We start from the raw sequence: 27,100 nt of genomic DNA, 5'->3' as shown, positions 1-27,100 counted from the left end.
TCTTTCATACTTTCAAAGACAAAAACATCCTGGTCTGTTGGTTATTTCTTTTACAATTTTTTTCTCCAGACTTCTTGCAGCCAAAGCTGTTGCAATCCTCATTAAAGTCACAATTATCTGTTGAATTTTATCCAAAATTTTCAATTGTTTTTGATATTCTTGAAGGAAACCTACAGGTAAGTATTTCTAAATGAATGACTATCTGCTGGTGGTGTCTGCAGACTGACAAAGGCAGATAAATGGATCACTGAGGACATTTAAAAGAAAACCCTGTATTTCTAATCATGTTCTGTTTAACCATATTCTGAATTTTAGCATTGAGCTATAATACAAATTAAACTACAATCCTGAAATTATCAATTAAAAGAAGATTATTTCATTAACACAGTAGCTATAATAAAAGGTCATCTGTCTTGGCATGTGTGAAAGGACAACTTATCATTCAGATATTGAAAGAAATTATCAGGTGTTTGATGAATGAGGTCAGATTTACAGGAAAGAAAGTTATTTATCACTAAACTCACTCAGTTCCCTATCTGTTTTGCATGGGAGTTAATAATCTGCGGTTACAGAATCTGCAGGAGGAGATGTGGTGAGCTGTGGACTGCAAATTGAGCCATCAACTTCTAGCAGTAACCACTAGATTTGGCCAGATAGTAAGCCCAACACAGAAATTGATAGGAAGTGTCCCATGGTCCACTGCTATTAATTAGTATTTTGCTTTTCTTATTGTTCTAATTAATTATTAAAGTATAGGTAGATGAAGAGATTGTCAGAGACTTACAAAGAAAATTTATGCCCAGTTCAGTTTTGCTGAAAGATCTGCTGAAGTTCACAAGGCTTTCAAGATGAATCCACATGTAAATATCAATGATTAAAGAGGAATCTGATTTTTACTCTTGGAACATCTCATGATTCTGGCTTGAAACCAGAATAAAGACTGATGACCCTAACTGCAGTCTAGTTAGGGTTAACTTTAGCAGACTGAAACCTGTGTAAATCAGATCTGAAGAAGCACCATGCACTGGAGTCATGCTGTAATTCATAACTCTAGTAGAGGCTTGAGGAACCTAGTTCTGACCTTGATAATGTTCCTGTAGCTCCTCCTCTCTGTAAAGATGACCAGGTATGAAATTAGGACCTGACACCAGTGCCATAAACAATATAATTTAATTTGCTATTAAATTAGTAACAAATGGATGCCATAAAAACGTGTCTGTAATGTCATGTCTGGATGAAATACTGGGCTGAATAACCCTGAGAACAAATCTACTGTCCAGGACATCTCTCAGGACACAACTTCTCCTTCTAGCAGAGCCTTCTTGTCAGAATAGCTCTCCATGGATGTGGCAATGCTCTGCCAGCCAGTATAGAAAAGGAAAAATAACTTTCAGTGCTTATACTAAAAGGGCAATTGCATTTGGAATCTGCAAACCCTGTTAGAAACATTGCTTCTTCCTTGTTTCCTGCAGTGCTTCTGAAAATGGTTCTGATACTGCCTAGTCTCAATCTGTTTTCAAGATGGTTTCACAAAGATACCTATTTCCTTGTCCATAAATCTATGAAGAAACCATAGATATTTTTCAAGTCTAAGCTGTATTTTTACAAGAGTAGTTTCTGAAGTATTCTCAGGAAAATGGAACATGACAGACAAAGTCTGGCTGGCTGGATAAAGATGGGAACAGCAGAAAGGACTGAAATACAGCTTTGAATATTGAATCATCTGTAAGAGAGTGGCAAAATACTGCTTGATGGCCATTAGGCTATGCTTTCATTTTGTCATTGATCACCTATGATCCTTTTCTTTCCAAACTGTCTTGCAGTCTCTGCAGAAAGGAGTAATTACTACAGTGGGTATCTGCAGCCTCTACCTGGACTCTAAAATGTCTCAAGAACATGAAGAGGAAAAAGCCTGTCTGCAGAGATAGTGCTTTTTAAAAGAAAAAGATTACAGACCTTTCCAGCTCCCAGAGTGAAATAAATATTGATACTTTCTGGAAATGGGAAGGACAGGTATTATTAGCAGCACACTAAGGTAAGAACCATTCCAACCTGACAGAACTAAAATCTGAGTGGTTAGAAATATAAGGTTATAAAAACCCCAAAGCCTTCTATGTTGGTAAGTAACTTTTTCTGCCCTAATTTTTTTCCCAAAGCTTTCAGCTGCTGCCCTCTATGCCAGGACCCTTTTGAACAGCTAGAAAGATGATGCAGGAACAGAAATAGCAAAGTGTCTTTTTCTGTAAGCTTTCTTTTTCCAGCCTTTTCTGTAAGCAAGGGTTTGTATAGAAGGTGATATGCTGTGCTAAACAGGTGTTTTGATAATTGCATCAGCCCAATATATTGGGTGAAGGAATGTGGTTGCCTTCATGGTCAATTAAAAAGTGTAAGTAGAATCTGTGGAAAGTGGGTGAATGTTTAATTATTATAATTCCTGTTTGGCAAGGAACATCTGGCAAACTCTTCACCAGATAACTCTGACAGTCTTTATTTGCTACAGTAGTAGATTAAGCAATTAGAGTAAGGAGTTTTAAGAGAAGAATGAGCCACACATAATCAGAGTTTTCACAAGAGAGATGGAGCTGGAGAAATGGCAGAATGCAGATGTACACACACACACACACACATATATATATACATATATATATAGACACACAGAGGGATATGTTAATCTCTGAAATAAATTTTTACTCCATTTGTTCTGAACATGAGGCACATTCAGGGAGGATCAAATCCTGCTTGTCAAGACTGCTATACAAGAGAGACAGACACAGGGTAAGCAGTGCAAGACCTGCTGGGGCGGGCACGCTGAGCTGGCTCCCCTTGGACACCAGCTTCAAGTATTGACCAGCATCACACAGGCCCCACTCACAGCAGAAATAGTAAAGCAGCTGCATCTAAACCAGGGTTTACTCAACAGCATGTCAATGAAGCCTGAGAGGACCTGATTAGTACTTCTTTTCCTGTTGCAAGAGTGGGGTGGCAGGGAATGACTAAATTGAGCTCCTGAGGAGTTCCTTATGAGCCCCAATTCAGGTAGGCAATTGCCCAGATTCTTTCAGGCTCACCATAGCATTATTACAGTAATTTCTCTTTCTAATGAGATGTAAAAGGGTCAGCAAAGACCACTGGTCCCACTTAGCCTCACCACTTCACTTGGCTGGGCTCCCTCCTCAGAGATGAACTTCCTTGCAGTGAAACTAAAGATCCTCCTCATTTGTGTTTATTGGGAAGAACTTCGAATGCAAATTCCTACTACCTTTTTCAGGAGTGTTATGTCCTGTTTCTGTTCTCAGCTTTGTTTCAACACAGATGATTTGGAGAGCCTATTCTATAGTGGCTTTATGACTTTTCTGTATAGGATTTCAGGTAGAAATCTTCAATAGGGCCAAGCATCTTCTTTCTCTCACACTGGCCCCTGTGCTGTGTGCAAATGCATATTTAGATTTCCAACTTTGACTGTATTTACACAAGCCTTTATTTCAATAGGCTTTTGTCTTTATGTTCATGGTCTAAGCTACTGTCTTGTACTTTTCCAGTGGAGAGCTGCACAAACTGTCGGTGTCCTATTATAGCTGTTGACATGGAAACATCATAAGCAACTATTTGTTGGATAAGACTGCTATTTCACAGGGAACAGACACAGCTTAAATGCATGTTTTGCTGATTCACTTTCAGCCATTTTAAGCCACAGACAGTTTATCTTCACTTTCACATCCCCCTCCCCTTCACTGATGGATCATGTTCAGAGTTTCTGCTTAGAAATGAGGCTGAAACTGTGTCTATCTTGCTTATAAAAATTTCAAACATCCTATTCCCACATGGGGCCAAGATCTTCAACCTCATCATCTTCTGGGTTGGATATTATTCTAGCTGACACTTTCTACTCTCTGAAGCAGAAAGCAGGCAGTCCCTCTAGGGAACGGAAAAGCAAAATATATGTGCAATGAAAAGCTATTAAGGCATCTCCTAAGAAAAGGAAAAGGTGTGTTGCTTCTATAAATCAGACATCCTGTCAAGCACATTACTTGTTCTGGGCTATTATTTTAATAACTTATGAAACAGAACAGAATGGAAAATGGCCACAACTGTGTACTACTTATGCCTAGTGAAGTTGCTAATAGAAAAGCTGTTTCACACCAGGCATTAATAATGCTGCACTGAGGACATGATTGCCTGCCTCACCCAATTATTTATAATACAACAAGTTTTGAAAATACAAAGATAAGATCACTTAGGCAAGAATGGCTTTGATATTCTGCAAGCTGCTTTATATTCTGTTTTCTGTTCTAAACTTTAGGCAGGATGTGTAATCTCAGATTTCTGGAGGCTGTGCTTGTTTCACACAAGGCTCAGTCCTTCCAGGCACTCAGTACTGGGTACCATAGCTCATAAATTTGAACACAAAGCAGTCAATGACTTGCAAAGTGACAATCACATAGGAACAAATCTACTTTTTCCCCATTTTGACCCAGCTGGAGAAACACCCATTGATAAAATGCTTGCTGGGCTGTTGGTTCATGCTGCAGCTAATGATGCATCCACATCCCTGGGAGGGATGGGCTGAACTCATTCCACATCCGCTACCCAAGAGCAGCAGATAAGATAAACATGAAGATGTGAAGGAAAGAGCTGGTGTCAGATGCAGAGACGAGACTGTTTGACTGATGTGTTTACATGTTCAGTTTTCACTCTCCATTAACTGCTTAGTCTTTGTCTGTGAAATGTTATGAAGAATTGCAAACAAACATCATTTTTCCTTAACTGTTCATTAGTATTAACATTGCAAAAAAGTAGCAGATGAGTAAGAAATGCAGTAACTGTTAGGAAAAACTGTAATAGCTTATGAGGTGGCTAATAGTTTCAACTGACTATACAGCAAATATATTGATTTTCACAGTCCTAGGGTATTGGTGAGACATATTGTTGTATTTACAGCATTACATTTTAGGGTGTTTTTTTAGCACTGGATTGCCCTTGAACTATAAACCTGAAGGCTTTTGAATTGAGAGTAGTCCGGGATTAATAATCCTCACAAGCATCTTTCAGCTGAGAGTGGCACCAGCATTATGAGTCTTAGGACACTTTAGTTAAGGGCCCGTGAAAATTTCACAGAAATAATATAAAGAAGTGTGAAATTCTCACAGTTCCCACTGACAGTGAGAGGCTACTTTAAAAAAAATACCAACAAAATGGTTTCTCTCCAGATATTCTCTGTTCTTCAATTTTCGGTTGAAATTTTCAATTTCTCATTTGCTCTGTTCTTGGCAGCAGAACGATGAACCTGGTAATTTTTGCAAATGCTTCCAAGCATATAAACAGGTTGAATTTTGTGAGAAGATATTAGATTTGCTCTTCCAAAGACAAGAGTTGTTTCATCTTCCTTTTTCATTTTACAGATAATCACAGGTTCTGCAAGCCAGATGCTTTTGCTCTAAACATGAAATTCAATGCAATAAATAAAAACTACTGGATTTACTTCCCACTGTATTAGGTGGTTCTTGTATTCCAGCATATCCCTCATCCTCCTCAATTCCTCAGTGTTTCTGATAATTAACGAAGACCTGGGTGAACAGTTCCTCAGTGATAAGGTTCAGCTCTTGAATGTCTCCCTAGAGAAAAGGTCTCTAAAGCCTGCACAGTGACCCTCCTTGCTTTGAAAAATAAAGATTTACACTCTTTCCTTGGTTCTGAATCTGAGCAGCTCTCACTGAAGCCAGGGAGAATATTTGTGCCAGAAGGATGTATAAAAGATTCTTATTTTCAGAGAAAGAACCATTAAAAAGTAGTAATTGAATACTCAGAAACTCTTACTTAACCAGAACATGTGAAATGAGTGACATTCCAACAATTCCAGTCTGAAAAGGAACTTCAAGTCCAATAAGCCATTTCATTAATTTAGTTTTTGTGTGTACCTATCTGGCCATTTTCAAACTTATCTGCATTATGCCATTTATGACATATTTTCTGAATGCATGTTTCCATTCTGTGCTACAACTGGGACCATTCAATTGCCCAGGAATCTGAGGTAAGTGAAAAAATTGTACAAAAATTCCATTTTCCTCCACTTACTGTTCAGTAAAGGGAATTCTAATAGTTCTATCATGCCATTAAAGTACAGGCATGGCTATGTAAGCTATTTCCTCATTAAAACAAAAAAATAATGTCTAGGTGCCAAGCTCACTCACATTTGCTCTCCAGAAATCTGTATTTGAGTGACTTTCAGTGCTGCAAAACTGGAAAGAAACTGCAGTTTGGATGCTCCCAGATGCTGGAGTCATAAACTCATCCAGCTTGATGACCATGTACTGAGCGTATACGGACCCTCAATAGTGCTAACTAAAGTGACAAATGAATTCAGAAGGAATCCTGGGTAATAAGAATATGGGCAAAAAACCAGCCCAATTAAACAAGACTGTTGGTGTTTCCAACCTATGTTGCAGAAGAATGCACAGACAACAGTCAGAGGCTTGATGTTATGGCCCGTAGATCTGCATATGAGCACACACGTGTGTTTGTGAGAGAGCAAAAAGAAGGATTTTGAGTGTGCATGGGATTCAGGTCACACAACATGAAGTGTCTCTAATATTGATGTTTACATCTCAGCTAATCACCTGAGGCTCCTTCCACTCAACTGTGAGAAAGAGACATTTTTAGGGCATGATTCGCCTGAGCAATTTTAGATGTCTCCTTCTGGATGACATGAATTGTACTCTGAAAGTGCCAAGTGCACTCCACTGACTCAAGAGAGATACTAGGCAACTTGCTTAAGTGCAGATTTTTGCAATGTGTATGCAGATATAGCATGTAATTAACACTAAAGTACCTATTTGGATTTTCTTTTTTTATATATATATACATACTTCTCGCAAAAAAGTATTCTCTCTCCTCCTTGTAATGAGTATTTAATCATGGCCATTTCATACTTCTCTCTGGTTTCCTCAGTACCTCCTTCTGAAAACACCGGTGCAATTATCTCTTCATTATATTTCTGCTTCCAGACCTACATACCAGAGCCATACATCACCCAGTCTGATCTTATCATGTGTTCAGGTTTCACTACCAGGATATCTCCAAGAATTGCATTTCTCAGGTGGATTTCAGACTGCAGTGCAGCCAGCTGTGCAGATTCACAGGAGAATTCTGCCCATGCAGCCTTGACCTGATGTTCACTTGCCTGAGGGGGTTCACTGCCTCAAAGAAGACAGGGAGACTGAAGGTGGTTGTAACAGACATTGCATGGAACAAGTGCTGGATATCAGACTCAATCTTCACAAACTGCCTCAAAAGAATTTCAACTGTAGCTCTGAAAACTTCAAAACTGAGAATTTCTCTGATCTGTTGAAAATCAAAGTCTCACTAGAGGAAGATGTCCCTGCCCATGTCAGGGGTTTGAAAACAGATGATCTTTAAAGTGTCTTCTAACCCAGACCATCTGAGATTCTATGATATGGCAACATGCTAATCTCTAAGTTCAAGAAATTTGTGTAAAGGTGTCCAGTGCCTAATGGAGAATCCATTGTGCTGACAAATGAGAGTAAACCACCCAAAGTACTCAGGTATGACTTCCCTTCTGCTAAGTTGTGATGGCAAATCTCCAGATTCTTCCTCATGGCTCAATAAGAAATGAACCAGAACACACACATTTTTGACAGATAATACTACAAGTTTGTATGGCCCATATCTTTCACAGCTTTGAAATGCTTAGCAATAATTCCAGTTAGAAGAAGACAAAAATGTAGTGGACTAAGAGGCATCTCTTTGCACCATGCACATTTTTTATAAATAGTGCAACATGGACTGGAAATAAAAAGGTTGATCGAAAGCATCCTCATCTTATTGGGAAGAGCCTTGGGCTCACTTCCCACTGCAGTGCTTTTCCATGCACAGTGGAGAGGCAGCTGCAGAACCACTTCTTCCTACATTGCAGCTGGATCCAGTCCTGTCCCAGCCCTGATTTCCATCCCCACCTTTACAGCCAACTGTACCATTCACTTTGTACTGATATATATAAAAGTAGTGCAGAAGCTGAAAGAGCTGCATTTCAGTAAACTCAACCCTTCATAGTTGGCAATAAGGAGCCCTGATGAGTTGAAATCAGGTTTGGTCACTGACAGGACTGAACAGACTTTAAACAGAGAGAGTGAAAGGGCTGGGGAGTGAGAAGCTTTAGAGTTATTTCTGCAGTGGTACACCTCCACGGCACCTGCTTGTGGCTTTAGACAACTGGAATTTTTAAATACAAACATTATTTCAGAGGTTGTCTGGTTTGAATAAAGCTTAAATGGTGACAGTTTATGCTAAGTGTATCTCACTAATTTTCATCTGTAAATCAAAACCAGACACTAAGACGGCAGTTTTGGTTGCCAGATATTTCCCTGAAAACCTTTTCTTTGCATGTGCCGTAGCAATTACTGAGGCATCCACTCTTATCCTCAGAAATCTAACACAAGTACTTTAAGCTCAGGAATAATCTAGTAAAACAACAGGAAAATTGCTTAAGCTATGCTTCCTCCAAAGTTTGGAAGTTACTGTTTCAGTGACTCCAATTCACCAAACTTTTTAAAGAACTGTACTTCTCCAATGGTTAACTCTTCAAAAGGCTGTCACGTTCCACAGCCTCTGAGTTAAATAACATGATCTGGCATTTCCTAGGAGTAGCAACAGTAACCATATGTAACCTAGAAATTTGACTACTGATATGGACCAGGAAAGACAAAGCAAAGCATGTATTTATATCAAGACAAAGAAATATATACTCTTAGAAGAACAGATTTTAAAACCTTGAGCTAAAAAGACAAAAAGAAAGACATGAATTTGCATAAGACCCTGCTATACATGTATATAGCACAATGTTTAGCTGGTGATGGGTTTGTTTATTCTCCTGGTTGATCATGAGCTGATGACTGAATTCCAATGACATAAAAAAAGATAATAGCAGATTTTTTTTAGCCTATCATTGCAGTTAGTGAATTCAATTTAAATTCTTTCACTTTCACCACCAAACAAAGCATGAATAATAACATTTTCTATGTTTCCTATCCATACTCCCACTTTCTGCATTTTTTTCTGTATTTCTTTTCCTCAATAGATCTAGTGACAAAGAGGTTGTGAGCTCCCAAAAGGACTAGAAATATTTCCTGCTGCTCCATTCTCCCCTGGAGACTCATATTTTGCCTTTAGGGTTGTGGAGTCTCTGATGACATCCCAAACAGAAATACAGGGCCTGTGATAAAAAAGCAACAGGCAGTAATGAAAAAAAAAGAATCCAGGAAATTCATGGGAAATAATCAGAGAGACAGACAGAAAAAAAGAAAGAGAGAAAAAAATCTGAAATACCACAGTATGCAGAGATAAAAGATCGTGTCAAAGAGCTACACAATTTCTCTGAACAAGTAATTCTTGATTTCCTTCCTGTGTTGTTTATACTCCTGAAGTGAGACTTTTAAATACTTTTAGCCACCTGCTTGTGGTCCTACATTCAACCCTTTAACTCTATATTACATTTTGTCTCACTTAACTGAATATAGCTTCTTTCACATATCTCAGTGCTATGCTTTTATAGTAGGAGCTGGATGGGGAAATCACAGACTGTAAGGTAAAGAAGAAATCCCTGCATCCAATAAACCCCACATCCATTGGCATAACTGTAGCTTTACTTTTTCTCACCGTCTTTTGTTGGCTTTTCTCTGAGTAGGTAATGACACTTATTTTCAACTATTACAACCTATCTGGATCTCAATTTGTTTCTTTGTGTTGCCTAGAATATAGCGATTTGCTTCAGTTAAGCTTTCTGGTTAAAAAACAGCCATGCTTGCCATACTCAGTGAAGGACAGCAAAATTACTACATCCCAAAGAAAGGAAAACAGCAAACTTGAATCATAAACTTGGCATTACAGCTAGAGATTTACAACAACATATGGTCATTTGCCTCTAGCTCTCTTGCACATGCTGACTAAAATAATCCATTGAAACAGAAATGTCCTGAATTGTAAGAATAGAAACCAAATGCTAGATTCTAGCTTTTTACATGGGCCCTGCCTGTAATGAGTATCCATAATGAGAAAATTTTCATCACTGAAAACAAGTACATTTCTGAGCCCACATTTATTTTTCCTGAGTGCCTAACATAGACACAAACAACCTTTGTAATTAGCGCATGTGAATTGAACTGACAGTGACAGGCACAAGGCTGCAGGTGCTACTGCACCACAAACACGTTTTGGTAATATGTGAGATACAGAGCCTCTCTAGCATGCTGCTCAGACATGGACACAGCCAATTGTGTGGGTTTGAGAGGAAAGAGTAAATACTAACAGAAGTGACTGAGGCTTTTGTGGCTTTCTGCTTCAGAGGTTTGGGGCATTTGTTGGAATGACTGTGGAATAAAAGAACAGGTTTTGCATTTGTGGTTTGGGAAGTGCCATTTAGATAAGAAGCTAAGACATCAAAGGCTCCTGCAGCGAAGTACCAGGGCATGGCAGCTTAGTGAGACAGATCACAGCCAGAATTCATGAACTAGCAGAAAACCAGGCTCATCAGTGCACACGGAGCAATACTGTACAGAAGAGCTAGGCTAGTCCAGATGCAGCACAGATATCTCAGCTTGGCTCAGAGCACAAGTTAATAAGCCTCAGTTCTCAGCAGAGCTTCCCAGGCCAATGCTCACACAGGGGGGATCAAGCTTTGCTGCTGTTCAAACTGCAGTGAGGTGTTCAGGATCCTGGCATTAGCCCTTTATCTGTGCACCTCAATTAACTTGAATTTGCTGGCTTGGGCTTCTCACACCATTACTCCCCCTATATTTGGGTTCCTGGCTTATCTCAAGAAAGGAGGCTTGGATCTATCCATCCTTACACACACAATTATACCTTTTCATAAAATGCAAATTCAGGGAGCTGACCAAAGATCTTGACAACAAAGTCACTCTGGTCTGGAAAAAAACCTGCTTCAGGTCAGGGAAAGTTAGAGATGCCTTGAAAACTTCAACACTTCTAATCTGACCTTGCCCAAGAGCAACATCACTCGTAAGAGTGATCCATCTCCCTTCAGTCATTGCTCTTTCTGACAGCAGTACCAATTAGTGCTTCATGTGGTTGTTGCCCATTAGAACAAGACCCTTCATGCTAACATTAAAGTTTTCCCTTCCTTCTCTGCCACCTTACTCCTTCACGCTGAGAGCATAATGACAAAATGTAGAATTTAGCCTTAATTGGATCTCTGCAATGTTATCACCTGAATTAGCTCCCCTGTGAATAATTATCACTGCCTAGAGGCTGACAAATTGCTTCCCTCTACTTCATGATTGTCAGGAATTTCAAATTATATGCTGAGCATGGGGAGGATAGAGGGGACAAAGGGGAGAATGAAAATGAAAGCCTAGAGAAGCATAATTATTAAGATTATTAAAATACTTGACAGATTGCCACAGTCTCCACGAGTCCCAAAAGGGAAGAGAGACAGCAAGAATTCTGCTGGGGCAATTGGGCAACACCCAGTCTGGCAACAGACTCGTACAGGCAAGGTGAAACTATAACCACTGCTCCCAATAAGTGACAAAGGTAATTCCTTTGTTATTCACCACCCATTAAAGCTATGGATAGCAGCTTGTTTACCATCTCATCTGCACATTTGGTCTTGCTACGCAGATGGCAAATTTTTTGCAGCATAGACTGATAGAAGGGTAAATGTATGTGAGGGGATACTAGCAGACTGCCGTGCATTTACAGTAGCATATAAGAGATTGTGTTCTGCAAGGAAAAGGTTTTGGCAAAAAGCTGCTCTTCCTGAGAACACTCATTCCACATCTGGTCAAGACCTCACACAGAAACACATTCTGTCATTACTCCACAGTATCCATCTCAGATATTGACTAAGAAATGAACTAAGAAATGTTCATCACATAAACCCAAATCACTATAAAGGTGTAATGCTCTTTGCACATTACTTGAAATGGTCAAATAGGGCAAATAGGGCTTTTATCCAATTTTCTCATTAATGATGCTGCGCTTGTAAGATGGATGTATTTCTCAATTTATTTCAAAGCAGTTCCTCAGACTTTCCCACCATACCAAACCAACAACACAAGTCAGACACAGGCAAGGCAGCTGCTGACATATTCCCAGAGACGGCTCTTCCTGCTTACCTGACATACAGTGACCTCTTCTGATTAGTCCTCAGGGAGCCAGACCCAGAACTCATACTGTGATTCATCATCTGCTCACGCAGGTCATGGATTTTTGCCTCAAATCGAGCGTACTCTAAGGAGATAAGAAAACCCAAGAGAACAAGGATATTTTAGTTTTCTTGACCTACATAATCATTAGGGCTGCTAAATGCAAATTAACATTGAATTAATGAGTGTCAGGCATGTCTTGAAAATGGAGGTCTAAAAGAACCTTGAATTAATGTACTATCTTAGGTAAATATATGCCCTTTTTATTGTGGTACCTGAACATTTCAGCACTGGCTAGGTGAGGAATCATATACCCAGACCCACGGTCCTGCAGTTTCAGGAAAGGAAAGGAGGTTTAAGGTGCGTTAACAAATATCTTCCAGTCTGTGGAAAGGATGTTGAAAGCAGTTTTCCACTGTATCTTTCCTCCTTCCAAACAATGTGATACCTTGGTAGGGTCAGTGGGACTGAAGTTATTAACGAGTGAAGCAATTATTGTAAAATCCCATCAAAATGAAGGAGATATTTCTATGTCCAATTATCCCCAAAGCAGCTGGAAAATCATTGCATTGCAACCTTTTTTACACTGCACACTAAGGCTCTGTTTCTTTTAAATAGGTGGATCCATTATCTCATTCTTAGGGTGGGTGACCCCAGAAACTCCAAACCTAAGCTGCATAACGATGGCACAGAACTGCTCCCTCCTCACCTTGTTCACCCCCATAGTGGGGATGAACAAGGGATCAGCTGGATCACATGGGATCAGCTGGAGCTGTATCATTTGGTGAGACTCCTCTCTGACAGGACACCGCCTCATCAATGGTCCCTCCAGCTGCCATGCTTCCCTTGCTCATCGTGTGACTCAATGGACTGAGCTTTGGTTTGCAAGAAGAAAGGTTGAGGTTTTGGAGACAAGCTCCAATTCCTTGAAAATGAGAACCTCCAGTAGCCCAAAGAGCCTAAGCTGAGGGGGTGTACAAAATACATTTCAGTGAGTCAGTGACACTTTAAAGAGTAAGATATAGCAGACTGATGCCAGCAGAGAGAAGATGATGTTCCCTGCACCTCAATGTTTTATTTCACTGATGCCTTCAAAAGAAGGGTCCCATTCCGTCCCATTCCCCACAGCAGGGCTAAAGCAGAACTGAAACCAGCACACAAGGTTTCCTCCCTCAAAGGATGGAGGTACATTCCAACAGATCCCACCACCTTCCAGCTTAAGCAAATAAATCTTTACAGTACATTCATAACCCATTGCTCTGCATCTTGTCTGTTGCTGTCTGAGCTACCTGAAAATGCTGTAAGACAGCAACATTCACATTTTTCTCCTAGAACTCAGCATTATTTTTGTTTGATCATTTGCTGTTCCTACTGGCTCAGTTCCCAGAATGTCTACATGCTTTGCAACAACTAATTCATTTTATTCTGTGCACTCTACATTTTCATTGGATAATAACACCTGACCTTTCCAAGATCCCACATTTTGCACAGGTGGCTTAGCAGAATGGTTTGATTTGGGGTTTTGTATTTGGGTTTTTTCCCCTCCTTCTCTCTTGTCACATTTTTGCCTCCCTTTCCACTGAGCTTCCTTGGCGTTACCTACTCAGTCTGTGAAGTGACAGTGGCTACTTTGCTCGTCAGTTGGGAACCACAGCTGTGCTATAAGACTCTTCAGTCTTCCCACATACCTATGACTTCACCGACTGCAACTGAAATTCTGTGTGTCAGGAGAAGAGAAACTCCTACATGCAGACTGTATTTTAGATTTATTCTGTAGCTTGTTTCTTGCTCAGTTCTTTCACCTAGAGTACATCTTTAAAATTCTGAGAGATTTAAAAGCACAAATTCTCAGTGGAACTAAGGCTCCTACAAACTCATGTTGTTTTTTTTGGAGTGGAGCTTAGTTTTGAAGTGTTTATCCCAGTGTAGGATTTAAGTTTGCTCTATGTGAGTCATATTTGTTCTGATCTGCCACTTTAGAATTTATTTAGTAAATAATCATCTTCTGAGCAAAGCTTTGTTTAGCTTATATTTCATTAAAACCAATCTAACATTTCTTCTTGGCAAATAGGAAAGGGGATCTTAAGGACCAAGCCTAGCATTTCTCTTCCTCATAGAGTATCAGTCCTACACAAATAGACAGAATATTACAATTCTAAGGCTTGTTAGCAGCTCTCTTTCATTTATGGTGGATACACTGAAGAAGACAGTAAACATATAGTATAATTCAGCTTCTTTAATGTTTTACATCTGGGCAGCACCAAGGATATGAATGATCTACAGCACAGCAACTTTCCCTTTAATAAGCATCCCCATCCCAAGCTCTGTATGTAAGGTGTGGGAGTAACTCCCAGATTTAGACATCAATCTGGAGAGTGAGAAAAGAGGACTGAAATTCTGATTTTCTCTAGCACAGCATCCAGCTAACTTGAATATCAGATACTCAAATGACTACAGCTTGATCAGGTGATGATATTGCTGGTGTTCTGACTTTACAGCACACTTGTAATTTAATCAATTTTAACTGCTTGTAAACTTATTCTGAGTTCAAGAATATCTCTCTGGGAGATCTCTTGAAACCACAAGACATATTAAAAATTGTCTAATAAGTGTGATGGAAACTCAAGGTTCGAGGTCCTCCTCCCTGCTTGATAGCAAAAAATACTGAATTACTAATGATATTCTGTTACCTTGTTTCTTGAGATGTTTTTAGCTGTGGGTTTAAAGAAATAGATAATTTGAAAAAACCCCAAATTTATGGGACTATATTTTCCTACTGTACCTTCTTTGAATTTTTTTGTAAAAAAACCTAAATATACCCTTGTCCCTTCTTCCTGGCAAATGCCTGGGCCAAAAATTGCATGACCATCAATGTAGGCAGTCTTTAACTCAGCTCAGATCAGTTTCTTTAATCTCAGTCCTTCTAGTTCTCCTACTGATTCCTAGATACTACAGTGACAGATGCATTTGAAATATGAACAGAAAAAGAAACAGTGATGCTCTGCCATCAGAACTGCTGTGATAGTTCTGCCTACTGGGAAAGAGTCCTTTTTTCTTAACACTTCTTTGTACTTGGGTCATTCCAGGAGAGTTGTCTCCTCATAGCTTTGCATTTGTTAGGTGTGAAAAAGGACAGTGCTAAAGTCCAGAAAAACACTTCATGCTTCCTTCAAATTCAGCACTGAATCTAAATAACACACTTTTCAAGGCTCCTACACAATTAAAAGGACAGTGAGGTTGTGACAAACTAACAAAATATACACTCAAAGCCCATTCATTAACTTCATGCTCTTTGAAGAAGGGGAGAACAAAGAACATGTTGCTACTGGAATGCTTCATTAGCAAAACTTCTCAAATTTACTACACTCCATCTGCAAAGTTCCTACCTGTTGCCTGATTTAACAACTCTGATAGCTTAAGAACTGATAAAGGCAAATAAATAGACTGAATAAACAGGGAGCTGGTGATTTCCCTTCCATCTTTTCCATTCCAACACCATGCCAAGTGCTATATCTGAGACTCATATGTATTCTAACCTTCAAATATTGATGCAATCCTTTCCTTTCCAAAAGACTTGGACATGTTGCAAGGTCTGGATAGATCTTTGGGAGTAGACTTCAAACACCTTGAAGTCTCTCCTCAGCTTGCATACTGAGAAATCAAAGCAAGGCAAATGGCCAGCCCTGTTAAAAAAAACATCTAAAACCTCAAATCAAAAGAGTGATACACTTCATGTTTAGCTGGACAAGATCAAGAAAAAAGTGCGATCTACAAAATCTTGACTAATCCACTTCGGTATCTCAGGTGAAGCAGATACCAGATTTTACTGCTGAAGTGATTTAGATACCTAAAATTCTGCCAACTCATCTACCCACTGTGCAAGTTGGGCCTTACATGGTGGGAAGGAATTGTTTTAACACACAGACACTCCTCCCTTGTGAGCTTCCTGTTGACTCTCTTTGGTGGTCCATGGTCAGACTTGGTATATGAACTTTTGAGTCTGATTACTTAACACATAGGTCTCTCCATGTATCATAAGTCTTTCCAATATCATGAGTTTGTGAGATTTGTGATGGATGCAAAGATAACAAAGACAGTTTGGGATGAGTTTTGCAGTGATTTCCTTTCATATACATGGAGCAAGAACTTCTCCTATTAATACAAACAGCACATCAAAATTCTAGTTTAAAAAAATTTAAAATGAGTTCATAAACAGCTTAAAAGACTGAGGATACAAGAAATAGTTGAGAACACAAGACAGCTCCTGGAAGTCTTAGATGCTTTTGGGAGACAAAAAGGAATGCAAGAAAGTAAACCTCAAAATCAATTAATTTCTGAATCGAAAAATAGCAAAGATGGAGAAATTATATCTGATGGCTTGATGCTACGTTTTGGTCACAAAAACAAAGACTAGCTATGTTAAATGAATAAATATTCTGCAGCTTTTCTGTGAGAAAAAGTTGCAGTATTTCACAAAACTATACCACTGCTATTTTTCACTTTTATGTTTATAACAAAGATTGTAGTATTGATTGAATTTCGAGCACATGATAACAAAAGCCCCTTATCCTACAAGTCAAGCAAAGTTAAGAAACTGAAATGCTGACATATGATACAATAGAGAAAATAACAGTTCAGCAGCCCAATCCATGTCCTTATCACTTAAACACTTTTAGTGCTGGCCCCTTCAGACAGATAGCAATTCTTTGTGCCAGCAGGTACCAGAGTTGGCTTTTCTGTGTAAGTCAGGATAATCACTGTTTGCTTCTAGATGATAAGAGGTTTACTAAAAAGTAGAAATTAAAAAATGGAAGGTAAAACTTGTATTGTCCAATTTTAACAGACTACATGGTTTAAAAAAACCCCACCAAACCTCAAAACACAAGCAAACCAGGAAGGCATTAATTAGAGACCTCAAAAAAGATAGAAAAAGCTCTAGAAACTATACTGAAGGAACAGCTGCCAGACCAGTTTCTCTATCAATATAAATTGGGCATAATTTCAGTGGATTCAGGCCATCTTCTGTTCTGTTTATGGGAATACAAACTGTATGGTGTCATGGACTTATTGCCTTGGACAACAGAGACAGCAATGTGCATAACATTATGATTATGATACTATTATATATGCTATTTATCTAAGTATTTTTTTTCCTTTGTCTCCTCTTAGTAAGTGTCCTGGGTTAATAGTGTAAGATTTAAAATAGTAGAACAGATTTTTTCCTACAGTGAGCGTTCTTCCATTTCTGCCCTTTGCCCACAGTGTTGCCCAGTCACCACTGGTTATTTGGAGGTGAGAGGAAGATGAGCAGACCAGCATCAAGAATTCCAAGTATTGGGTCTGGTTCTACTTTTCCAGAGATTTCCAGTGTGAAGATGTGTGGGACAGAAGGAGTAACTCTCCTCATACAAGGACAGCTATGGCAGAGACATGGCTGCTAGATTAACATGGTGCCTGCCAAGGGCCCAGCATCCCACAGCCCTGGAAGCCTTTGAAACTACTGTAACACACATGGAAAGTGAAAGTGTGTGCAAAAGGCATAAACTGATATTGTATGTCTTCTCTTTGGATTTTTTTTTAATATTTGAGTCAATTTTTTGGCTGAAAGTATCCTTTTTAGATAATTAGGGGTTAAATTCTACAGCTGCCTGATGTTGCAAACATTCACACTGCAGGTTAATGATGGTGAAAAATCATTGTGGTAATCTGTGGTAAATTTGTAAGAAAAACAAACAAACAATCAAGCAGTACAGTTCACTGTACCTTTGAGTCTTTTATCTGCCTCTGCCACGTCTGAGGCTGTACAGAGCTATGTCCCTGGCAGTGGCCAAGTCTGGCTTTGGATTTTATATTTTATTGCCAACGCTATGCTTTTAATAAGTAAAAAAAAAACAAACAAACAAACCCAGTCAGATCTACTATCAGCTAAATTCATGATTCAACAGGGAAAAAACTGCACACAATTTTGATGCAGCACTGGCCTTATCGACTGGAGAAAGTGCTGCTCAAAAAGCCTTGCTCTGTTCATGGTGCACTGCACAACAGAACAAGTGATGCTGCTAGTTCTTATCAGTCATACAGTTCCCTTGAGTTCTCAAAGGAAATGAAAATCACAGATTTCAGTACTGGAGAAGGGAAGACAAATTTACATTTTATTAGATTTTATTACTTTGACTATATCTACCCATTTTTATTGAACTATTTTCCATACCCCTTTTCAGGAACCTTTCAAAATTAATGAAATGGGGATTTTTACTGATTTTACTGATTGCTTTTTCTTTTAAAACTTCAGCACAGTAGGGCTATTAATGCCTTTATCCTTTGATATTGGTTGGCTGTCTTCCTTTACCAATATACGGGTATTTACATTTCAGCCTGTCTTCTAATTAAAAGTTCACCTTATAGATTTGATCTGCAGCTGGATTCATTGCCTTAATATCACCACTGAATTTATTTTCTTTTGCTTTATTACTGAATGTAACTCTTTCTCCATGTGTTGCACCATTTGATACAGCCCTCATTTTGTGTTGCTTGTAAATAGAAATACCCCAAAAAATATATCTTCCTTCCATGATACCTTCAGGTGGCTAATAACATATTCTGTTTCTAGTCACAGGGAATACAATTCCAAGCCAAAGAGGTCTCTACAAGTTTTAGATTCAAAGAATATCTTCCTCCTAATGAAAGAGATGTACTAAAATAAATTAAGCTATTAATGAGCAAGAAGAACTATGTATCCTACTGAGATGTTATTCTACCTGCTCCCTTAAAGCCTATCCTTGGTTCAGGAAGTGTCATCTTGGACCTTCTTGGATGGAAACTTCTGCAGCTTCTTCTAACCACTGAAGAAAACTCCAAGCAATTCAACACCTTTTGAAAATAACCCCTCACAAGACTTTGAGGAGCTTTATCCTGCACTGGATTTAACTGCATTCTCAAAAAATTACTTCCCTGTTATTTTGACTGATGTACCCTGAACTAAGCAGGACTATCTGTGGCACTTTTTCAAGTTCCCCAAGGCCCAGACTGAGCTAACATTTTGGATAATGTTGTGTGTACACGTCCAAGAAGGAGCAAGGCATGTGCCTGCAGAATTTCACATGGTCTGCCTTGGCAGCACAGTGTGAAATCTTGGAAAAGTTGGACACATCTCCTCAGCCCCGGCATCCAACTTGCACAGCCATGCTCACCCAGCAGAGCAGCTTATGTCTCATTAACCTTGATAGCTCTGTAGGAATTACTGTTTTGTACAGTGCAGACACATTTCAAGATATCTTTGGCTTTTAGGCACAAAATGACTCTGTCAAGGTGGAGAAAAAATAAATTAAAAAAAAAAGCAAAAAAAAAAAAAAAAAAAAGCACTTCCCTGCCTCAGAATCCTCTTGCTTCAACATATATTTATGTGAGATGTTGCAAAGGAACAAAATCTACTTGCTATTAATAGCTAAGCTAATTCATTTAGTTATTTTGTCACTTCAGGCTAGTGGTGGAAGACCATATTTTCAGACATTTCAGATATTTATTCAATTTCAACAGTTCCCCATCCAAAATCATTGCCCTGGGGCATTTGCTACTCATTATTTTTGCTTCATTTTTTTCTTGCTTCTGCTTTTTACCAAGTGTAGTTCCATTTCTTGGGAGCTGAGCATATTGCACCAATGTCTTAAGCTTAGCTTGCTTAAGACATGAGCTGGCACGAAAAAACAACACAGAGTTGACCAATTCTGGAGTTTCCTAGGCCTGGCAATACTGGGAAGGCAGCCTGATAGTCTCAGCTAACCCTGTAACTATGTTGGGTACATATTCCTCTTTTCCAGACTTGTAAATGATGGCAAATGGTTCCTACCTGCCTTCAGCTGGTTTATAAATTTCCTCCTGAGTGTCCCACCTGTCAGCTACAGGGCTCATGTGAGTGTTCCCAAACCCCTTTCAATAAAATGGATGGGATTATTTACAGTAACCTGGCTGAGTGTGACTGATCCAAAATGGAAAGCACTCTTGACACAAATATATGGATACAGAGCAGGGAGCACACTGGTGCAGATGGCATCTGCCCCAAAACTTCTTGCATGCAGAAGATGCCACCTTGTATGACAAGAAAAAGGGTACAACCCTACTTCATCATTTTCAGAAACAACAGCAACTCAATGCAACTAAGGAGGCACAGGATCCATCCAGGGATTACCTGTGAAACTTTTTGAAATAAAACTGAAAATGTGGATCAGTCTGACCTGCCCGATGTTCAGACAAAAATGAAAACAAGGAGACATTCCTTAATCAGGGCTCAAAATTCCCAAGTGAACCATGAAAACTTACACAAAACTTCCACAGCTAAGACATTATATGCCAGTTTTGTACTTATACTCCAAGAAATTCTGATATACTCAAAGTGGGAAGAGATAAAAAAGAGATTCCAAGAAGAGATTTTGGGAAAAAAATTCCTTACTGAAAATAGAGTGATCTGGAAGTTAATGTGATTGTATTAATTCTATAAATCAGCATGAAAGTTGTACCTTACAGTAAAAAAAAAACAGCCACAAATCATTTAAAATCATCATAAGCCAAAGCAGAAAATTAAACAGTAGCAAGAATACCAATAGTACCAAAGGTAATTATTCATAGAACAGGACAGCCTTACAGACTACCAAAACTACAGAGATCAGAAAGACCACCAGTAACAAACAGAATCTTGGCAAAAATGTTATGAAAATAAGCATGGATACACTTTAGGCTGAACTGTTTTGCATTTATGATTAATACAATTTCCTAACATTGGAAATGCTATTAATGAATGATTCACTCCTTTATTTCAATATCTGTAGGTAAAAAGCTACCTCCCCCTGTAACTGCCCCTTTCCTACACTCAGCTGTGCTGCTCTTCCAGTCAAGGATATTTTCAGCTATCTTCTAAGGTTGCCTGAACCATTCTATTGAATTAAAAAGAAGGATTCAGCAAAGACCGGAAACAAAAATATCTGTTTTTACCATTAAAAAACCACCAAATCCTTAAAACAATCCCAAATAACCTAAAGAAAAAAGAAAAGAAGAAAATGGATAAAAACATTCCCACTTGTGTATTGATCTTTTCTAAGAGGTAGAATTGAGAGCAGCTGCAGAATCGCATTAGCTTGCTAGAGCTTCCTGATTAAAGGGGAATTACTGTTTCTCACACAAACAGGTAATAGGGAATGGTTCAGCACATTACAAGCTTGAATGAATTTAAACAAGACAAATACATATATTACCTCAGGATAAGTCATGCTTCCTGCATCCCTCTCAGCTTATTACAGGGAATATTTTGAGTCCTCTGCAGTATGTTGTGCATTGGTCCACTAATAAGAAATGGAGGGTATAGTTATGGCCTGGATGCTCAGAAATGTTGTTTAACTTGAGCATCAGATCATGCAAAATTGGACTAATGTCTGAAAAAGCACTTTAATACCAGTAAATGCCTTGCAATTACCGCTGATATCGTTATCTCATCATTCACAGAACCACCAAACCCCACCATTATGGCATAAAACAGCTGGAAAAGGTTTCCTTTATCAAGTCCAAGTGCAGCTTTTACAGAAAAACAAACCCTAAAATACTGTGCACAAACTGTTCAAATACTTTCCTACAGTAAGTTCCATTTTGGCATTTCCCAGCTGTTGGAAGGCCACTCAAATAGTTAGATCCATTCTTCTAGCTGAACACGGCTGAAGGTGGCTTAATTGGCCTTTACCCCAGCACAGTTCCTCTGTGCAAATTGCTCTTTTCCGTTGTACATCGATTCTCATGGCAGATTTAGAGAGAAAACACAACTTCACCCACCCATTTCCATTTTGCTAAATAAACAAGCCAATCTTAGTTAACAAAGAAAATGTCAGAGTCAGTTCTTCAGGAAGCAGATCCCTGCTGTGCTGGTGAGCCACGTTACAGACAAGGCTTATAGATCAATAGGAAATGGAAGTGCTGAAAACTTCCCACCTGATATCCAGGCTTCTTATATTTTTTTCATGATTGTGACAAACAACTCAGAATAAGGATGGCAACCTCTACAGCTTTTCCCAAGGACCACTGTTTGTTCTCTGGAGTAAATACATTATTATCCTTATGTTATTCGTTTATCAGTGGTTTCCTTACAGAAAGTCAGGTTAATATCTATCTATCTATCTATCTATCTATCTATCTATCTATCTATCTATCTATCTATCTATCTATCTATCTATCTACCTACCTACCTATCTACCTCTGTCTATCTCAAGCTGGTTTCTCCAAAGCTCTCTGACTTTCTGCTTCCTGCTTGTAACTATTTAGGATGATCCAGGTAGGGAAAAGCAGCAGATCAAGCTGATCCAAGATGCTGATGCTTACGATGTTTATGATTAAACAGCTTTTAGCACTAAAATTGTCATATCCATACAGCTTTCAGAGACAGTTTGGACAGGAATGATCAAAACCTATAAACACTTCAGAATGTTTTTTGACAATGATGAATGATTTAAGTTTCCTATACACACTCTTCCAAGAAAGAGATGTACTCAGATCAAATGAGTGAATCAAGTGAGATCATCTGGGAGTGTATTATGGTCTGGGATTTGTGATCAAGTTCCTAAGTGTTATCTGAGTTGGGACAATTGACTGCACCTTCTGAAGCAAATTGAGAGGATTTTGCTTAGACTGCAATGCTAAAGGGCTGTATCAAATTGCACTGCCAAGCATTTTTCAAGGACAAACAGGACTCTATTACATGGATGCCAGGCACCAGAAACTTTCAACCGGAGCATGGGCCTGATTTCTCATAAGTAAAAAGGATGAAAAGGTTGCCAGTGAGTGAGCAGAAAGTCTTTGGGGGGGGGGGGGGGGGGGGGGCTAAGTCAAAATTAGATCTTTTTACAGATGTCTGCTAATGTGTTATTAAAGATCTTCAGAGATGGAGATATATCAACCACCCCAAACAGTCTATTTTCATAGTTCACTCTCCTGTCTGCAGCTGCATTATTTCCCTAATGTCTCATCTTAAGCCTTTTTGGTGCTTTTTAAGACTGTTCATTCTAATTCACAATGAATACAAGAAAATAATACAGCAAACTGAAATATTTAAAGATTAACACTACAGTAAAATTACAGAAAGTAATGAAAAAGAGGAATGCAGCTAAACAGGCAAGCAGGGATGGCTTTGCAAAGGTAAACCTTTTGAAAAAGTCTGCAAGTGTCAGAAATGACACCTTAAAGAAAATTACTGTATATGAATTGGGACAGATGAAGCTCATTACTGCCTGTGGCCTACATGCTATAAAATGGGTTAGTATTGCTACAGAAACCTTTTTGGTGTGTCCCTGTAATTAGCACAAAAGTACTATTATTGTAATTAACTGAATCCCCTAGTACCTACTGCAATGTTCATGGCTTTAAGCAGGTTAATGTGAAAATTAATTTGTGCTAATTTACACAAGATCAGTGACACCCAAACCAATCTGGCTGCAGCAGCAATTTGTGAAATAACAGTATTTTCCTGTTGGCTTGCACAAGGCACTGAAGCTTCAAGAATGCCATATAAACCCATCTTAGCTTTCACTTGTGATAAAATTACTGTGATAATTTTCCATCTTCTCGGGATAAATGTATTGTGAGACTCACTCCTAAGTGTATAAGTCATGTACTAGCTCTTGACATATAAATTAACAGGATAAAAGATTTGGGCAGGTTCTTTAGCCTGGTCAAGGGGCTGGCTGGTCTCAGAACAGACTGTTCTCCAGGATGAGTTACCTTTTCATCTTGTTTGACTTCCAGGGCAAAGCATATTGCTGCATGCACACAAGAAAGAAAAAAATTCTTTTGTGCACAAAACCTTTAGTCCAAGAGATTGTAGGATAATTAAGAGGGACTTGAATTTTTCTCAACTTAGTCCTGGGCAAGATAGGAAAATAATAAGAAACAACTACCTGGAGGACTGAGAGAGAACATAGTTGAAGTCAAGTTAAATCAGAGAGTGGTTCAGTGTTAAGGGACAGAAGAGAGAAGACAACTTGTTTTTGTTCTTGTTACTTTTTATTCTTCCACTAAAATAAAACAACTTGCACTGGACAGACAATTTCTGTTCCCTGTTAGCTTTAGGCTGGAGAAACACTGTCATCACCTGTCAGTGCAATAGAGAAAATTAAGCTTCACAGCTTGAACTAAATTGTCTTGTAGCTGTGACTATTGTTGCACTTTCTGGACAGTGACTGGCTATGCTAGGAGCGGCTAATTAGGGCTTTCTTGCTCTCTTTTCTGCAGCTGGTGTCAAATGAACTTTTGCACCTTGCCTTCCTTCAAAGGGATGCAGTCCCACATGAGTGGCTGTTCTGAGCACCCAGAACCATCACTCCTTCAGCTCAAGACTGCTGTCTTTGGTCATCCTCCTGCAGATGTGTGCCACCACAACAATGTGAGGGCAACAGCGGAAAACCTCACAATCTCAGCACATTCCTGGACCCCTTCTGGTTTTCTGGTCTCACCCACGACCTTGAGGTGGGCAGATGACGGCAAATCATAAAAGTCTAGCTCAACCTGTTGGAGTTATTCTCCTAGGAACCCCAAGAAGAGGCTTACCCACAGCTCCATTCAGGGCCACCATCTTCCAGAAAACCTTCTCTCCTACTGAATGCAGAAGAGCCTGGTGGACAAAATTTCCTTGCCCTTGCCAGTAACAGCAGGGTTCTGAAGCCTTTCTGTCCTGTCTGCTCAGCAGAACAAATCAAAGCCCAGATGTTCCCTCTTTTGACCCTTTCTGTTGCACCCTTAGTATACAATGTCATCCAACTTCATTTAATGGCGATTAAATGAATTAATGGTAATACTAAATTATGTGTCTCCCCCCTTACCCCATCAATTCTCATCTGCTGATGGGACAAGAGTTAAAGTTCAGCTCTGTTTTTAAGGAGCATAACTGTGGGCTCAGCCAGCTCAGACAAGGAGATGGATAAAAGTGAATAGAGGTTTCCTTCACAGCTTTCCCAGCTCCTGCATAGCAAGGAAGGCATCAAAGCTTCAGGTTTTCCAGTCCTTCCACCCCCTTTTCTGCTCCCTGGGCCCATCTATAACCTTGCCAAAAGCTGAGCATCCTCTCTGCACCTGCTGCAACCCTCAGTACACAGGGGCTGGTGAGCAACAGCTCTTCTCCCCTTGCAAGCTGCCCAGCATATGTCAGTGTGCCCTTGCCTCACTCTTTGCCTGACAGAGGGGTTGATCTCCACATTGCCTTCCTTTCAGTCTTCTGCCTCACCTCTCCACCATTCCTCATAAATTACCTGTAAAACAGTTTTAAAGCCTGCTTTCTCTTCCTTCTTTTCAGCATGACTTGTGTTTGTTTTCCTAAGCCCTCAGTGTCCTACCCCCTGCAGATCTGGCAGGATTATGAACTGTTTAAGAGCCATGTGAATTTAATTCTCCTTTTTATATATTAATATTTTTGTTTTTGTATTTTTTTTTTTTTTAATTTATTTCCCTAACTTCTGCCAGGCATTGAGCTTGTTTGTTCCAATTTGTGTCCATTCTTACATTAGATATCCACCTGAAGAGTGGCCCATGATGATTTTAGGTGCATTTTCCTACCATTATTTTCATTTTCCTTTTCACAAGGTCACTTAGTTGCAAATCAAGTGAAGACAAGCTAAGCTGGGAGAGAAAACAATAAAGTGAATACAGGGCAGTGAAACCACCTCTTTTTTCTCTAAAATGTGATGCTCTCTGGAAGCTAAGTAAATCACAATGGTTCATATAATTCTATTTTTTAATACTATTGAAAAAGGAATTGTAAATGTGTAAAACTGCAAAGGACAAAAATAAAGTTTTGTTATTTTCTTAAAGGTAAACAGAAAACTGAGATTATCTTGCAATTTCAAGCTTAGAAGACACAAACATGAAGAAGTCCTAACAACGCTGCAAATACAGCTTTAAAACCTTTTATAGTCAACTTTCAATGGGGCATAATAGTTCTGTTCATTACAAAAAAATATGTGTCTTTGAAATTATGGGCCTTGTTTGACTTTCATGTGTTATTAGCTCTCAGTGGAACTGAAGCATTGAAATTGATTGTAATGAGACATTTGCAGACACTATGACTGCAGCAAGCCATTCCTGTTTGGAGATGGCTGGCACAGGAGGCCTCTAAAAGCATCCCAACAGGGAGCAAGTATCATGCACTGACAAAGGGAAACAAAAACCAGCTTTGGAGAGGTCTGCCATGCAGCTGGCATTGCTGTGCAGGACATGCCAAGGGGCTGCTCTGAAGGCAAAGGAGGGCAGCACCCTTCAAAGGGTGGGAACAGATGCTGAGGGACGTGCTGGTTAAATGCACATCTGTTTTCAAATATACACATGTGAATTTCTGCCAGATGCTAATACAGAAAGAATTAAACTCTAGTTGTAAACAAAACAAAACTGAATTAAAGCAGAATTCTCAAAGCAATAATAATAAAAATAATAACAATAAGAACTTACATCTCTTTCTGATACCAGGGTGCTGAAGGTGAGTCTATTCTGAGAACTGTTAAGACTTCTTATCTTGTGACTTCTACCTCAGCTTCTTCATCTTCAAAAGCCTCTCTCACCCCTGTCAACCTTTTCTACTTTCTGCTACAGTTTAAATACAATTCAGTGACGGACCTATATCAGAGACTCTATTTCTTTTTTCTCCCCTCATCTTTCTCCATTTTTTTGCTATCTAATAATGCCAACAAAGTGGAATAGCCTCTCACAACTACCCGTTTTCATGAAGCTTGTAAGAATTTCATGGCTCTAAGACTGTTGTCAAAGCTGGTTCGTGTATATACAGATCTTTTTGTTTATTCATTTCTGGTGCTTGCGTAACCTAAATTTCTAAGGCAAGTAACCTGAAAAAAGGATTATGAAACACTCTGAAGAGAAACCATTGCAAATGTGACAGCTGCTAAGAATCA

The 27,100-nt window shown here is 39.1% G+C and overlaps 1 protein-coding gene across 5 annotated transcripts in view; it reads right to left on the bottom strand.

Annotated features, from left to right (window-relative positions):
* Window positions 1-27,100, bottom strand: part of DLG2 (discs large MAGUK scaffold protein 2) — a 985,669-nt gene that overhangs the window by 78,166 nt on the left and 880,403 nt on the right. For all 5 annotated transcript variants that reach the window (XM_059492069.1, XM_059492046.1, XM_059492054.1 and 2 more), the window contains one exon: window positions 12,147-12,261. In XM_059492069.1, coding sequence (XP_059348052.1) covers window positions 12,147-12,261 — 115 coding nt within the window. The remainder of the gene's footprint in view (window positions 1-12,146; window positions 12,262-27,100) is intronic.

The sequence above is a fragment of the Ammospiza nelsoni genome, chromosome 2 (assembly GCF_027579445.1).
Source record: "Ammospiza nelsoni isolate bAmmNel1 chromosome 2, bAmmNel1.pri, whole genome shotgun sequence".
NCBI classification, from domain to species: domain Eukaryota; kingdom Metazoa; phylum Chordata; class Aves; order Passeriformes; family Passerellidae; genus Ammospiza; species Ammospiza nelsoni.
The sequence above is the reverse complement of the archived record's forward strand: the minus strand, read 5'-3'. Positions and strand labels throughout refer to the sequence as shown.